Source organism: Sinocyclocheilus grahami, unplaced genomic scaffold (assembly GCF_001515645.1).
Source record: "Sinocyclocheilus grahami isolate Dianchi unplaced genomic scaffold, SAMN03320097.WGS_v1.1 scaffold43.1, whole genome shotgun sequence".
Taxonomy (NCBI): Eukaryota; Metazoa; Chordata; class Actinopteri; order Cypriniformes; family Cyprinidae; genus Sinocyclocheilus; species Sinocyclocheilus grahami.
The window spans coordinates 1,798,853-1,801,848 of record NW_015505222.1 but is presented as its reverse complement, the minus strand read 5'-3'; the positions used below and the strand labels follow the sequence as shown (position 1 = coordinate 1,801,848).

Here is a 2,996-nt window from a genome sequence, read left to right as displayed (position 1 = left end):
AGTGCTTGTTCAAATAGGGCTGCGTTTCCCAAAAGCATCAGAAGCATAAGTAGATCTTAAGAAACCATTGCCACATTATTACATTATATTACATTGTTACTATATATAACATTAATTCTGAAAAATGCTTCACGATTTCCACACAAATATGAAGCAGCAATAATAATAAATGTTTCTTGAGCAGCAAATATTAGAATTATTTCTGAAGGATCATGTGACAATGAAGACTGGAGTAATTATGCTGAAAATTCAGCTTTGATCACAGATACATTTTAAATTACATTTGAAAATATATTAAAATAGAAAATAGTTCTTTTTAATTTTTATATTTCTCAATATTGCTGCTTTTACAGTCCCCCCCCCCCTTCTTCAAATAAGTGCAGCCTTGGTGAGCATGAAACTTAAAAAAATACTACAAAATCTTACTGACCCCAAACTTTTGTGTACATGTAATATTTATTTTAAATTGGCTAGTTTGTGCAAGTAAATTTATTTAAACTGGTTGTTAAAAGTTAAAATGTATTGTGTTATGTTCTATAACTGCTGTTAATAAATCTGTCATAAAAAAAATATGATAAAGTTTCACCTTTAGGGGTACAACAGCCTGGCAGCCTTTTACAAAAATTAACCATGGTTTTATTACAGTAACCACAGTTTACCACAGTATTTGTAGTAAAACTGCAGTAACCACAAATGTACCATGATAATAATAATAATAATAATACATTTTCATGAGGTAAAAAACCTTTGAGGTTACTGCCCCAGTAAAGGGCTAAAATATACAATTATAGTACATTTTATTTCTAAAAGTGTAAACAAAAAAGATGAAATGTTAAAAAACATGGCTTTAAAATCTAATATTAAGTGAGTATAATTACTGATTATATATTATTTTAATAATTTAAAAGATCAGTTTAGTTTAGAAGTATCGGTATCGGTATCGACGATACTGGGCTTGAAAATATCGGTATCGGATCGAAAATAAAACAAGAGGTATGACCTTATATTCTTTATTTACGGATATGATGTAAACACGCAAGAAGTATGCAGTTTCCTGGGAAATCCGGAAATTTTCAGACTTCCACAAAATAAGTCTTAAGTAGTTGTAGTAAAAATACATTGTATGGGTCAAAATTATCGATTTTTTTATGCCAAAAATCATTAGGATATTAAGTAAAGATCATGTTCCATGAAGATATTTTGTAAATTTACTACCGTAAATATATCAAAACTTAATTTTTGATTAGTAATATGCATTGCTAAGAACTTCATTTTGACAACTTTAAAGGCGGTTTTCTCTGTATTTTTGTTTTTTTGCACCCTCAGATTCCAGATTTTCAAATAGTTGTATCTCGACCAAATATTGTCCTATCCTAACAAACCATACATCAATGCAAAGCTTATTTATTCAGATTATGTATAAATCTCAATTTCAGAAAATTGACCCTTATGACTGGTTTAGTGGTCCAGGGTCACAATTATGAACCTTTTACATTCTGATTAAATTCTTATTTTATTTTTTTAGATGTTACTATATTTGTGAGGATGTTTGATATGGTTCCCACCTGCTTCTCGTTTCTCTCAGCCTGTGTGGAGACGCTCTCGTGGCCCTTGTGCTGGTTACTGGTGCACAGCCAGCACACGTACATCTGACACGAGCGGCAGAAGAACTCCTGCAGGTACTTGTGCTCGGGGCAGATCTTCTGAGTCAGGTCACCGGTGGGTGCGATCAGCTCGTGGTTCTTCAGCTTCTCCTGCGTGTTATGAGGCTTCAGGTGAGTCTCGCAGAATGATGCCATACACACCAAACACGTCTTCACTGCCGCTCTGGGCTCTGGGCAGCAGTCACAGGGCACTGCCGAACCTGGCAGCTTTTTCGATGCCCCTTTGCTCCGTGTGTGCGCACTCTCAGACGCAGAGGACGCTGCGCTCCGGGCGCTCTTGATGGACTCTCGCCCAGCGGAGCTGAGGGCCCCTCGGCGGAGCTGCTCCACAGCTTCGGCCAGCATGGTGTTCCGGCAGAGAGTGGGACGAGGGTTGAAGGTCTGCCGGCATTCTGGGCAGCTGTAGGTGCCGTTTTTCCTGCCTTCATTGTCCCAGTAATCTGTGATGCAGGCCTTGCAGTAACTGTGCCCACATGGGATGGTCACGGGGTCAGAGGGCAGATCCAGACAGACGGGGCAGTTAAACTGCTCCTCAGTCCATAGATGAGCACTCATTCTGAGGGTGTAAATTCAGAATGCTGTAATAAAATAAAGTTAAGTCTAATGTATTCCACACGCACCTGGGACAGAGTCGGTGTAAATGCTCCAGCTGTGAGTGTGTGTGTGTCTGTGTCTCCGGTCTAACTGGATGAGGGTGAGACACTCACTGAGCAGGTTTGGGAAGAAAATCAGGCCCGCGTTCGCATTCCTCTTCATTTGCACATTGCACTACATGTGTAGGAAGTAAATGAAAGAATCAAGTGAAATACACATTATAGATTTTCTGAGGACAAGCTGAGTGCCTGTGCAAAATTTGGCACCATAACACTAGACTGTTACAAGTGGTTGCCAGGGTGTTGCTATGCAGAATGAAGAATTGCAAATGAGAAATGAATAGCAAGGACCAAGGAGAAGAGTAGCATCAGAATAAGGTCAAACTGTAAATAGTTCATTTTCAAATATGCTAGTTAAATTAAAATAAATAAATAAAGGATTACCAACCCCACCAAAGGATTTGTCGATTTTATAAGATATGATTTGTTTATGAAATGTGTAATGCATACTCCTGAAGAAATAGTAACAATGTTCAAATACTATTAATAAATTGCAATAAAGTCTCTCTCAAACACAAATTCATGTTATTAATTGTTTGAAATGTAGCCTGTGCAATCAGTTTATGCTTCATTAGTTTCCCCTTCATCCTGTTTTCTCTCTTTAGTATTCTGTTCAATCTTTTACTGGTGTCTGGCCAGGATAAACAATCAATCAATCGTTTCATAACAGTGTCAGTAT

The 2,996-nt window shown here is 37.6% G+C and overlaps 1 protein-coding gene across 1 annotated transcript in view; it reads right to left on the bottom strand.

The window, feature by feature from the left end:
• trim25l (tripartite motif containing 25, like) overlaps positions 1-2,315 on the bottom strand; it is an 11,480-nt gene extending 9,165 nt beyond the window's left edge. Inside the window, exons 1-2 of the mRNA XM_016268164.1 lie at positions 2,285-2,315; positions 1,566-2,220 (exon numbers count right to left, since the gene is read on the bottom strand). Coding sequence (XP_016123650.1) covers positions 1,566-2,219 — 654 coding nt within the window. The 5' untranslated portion in view covers position 2,220; positions 2,285-2,315. The remainder of the gene's footprint in view (positions 1-1,565; positions 2,221-2,284) is intronic.
• Positions 2,316-2,996: the final 681 nt, after the last annotated feature.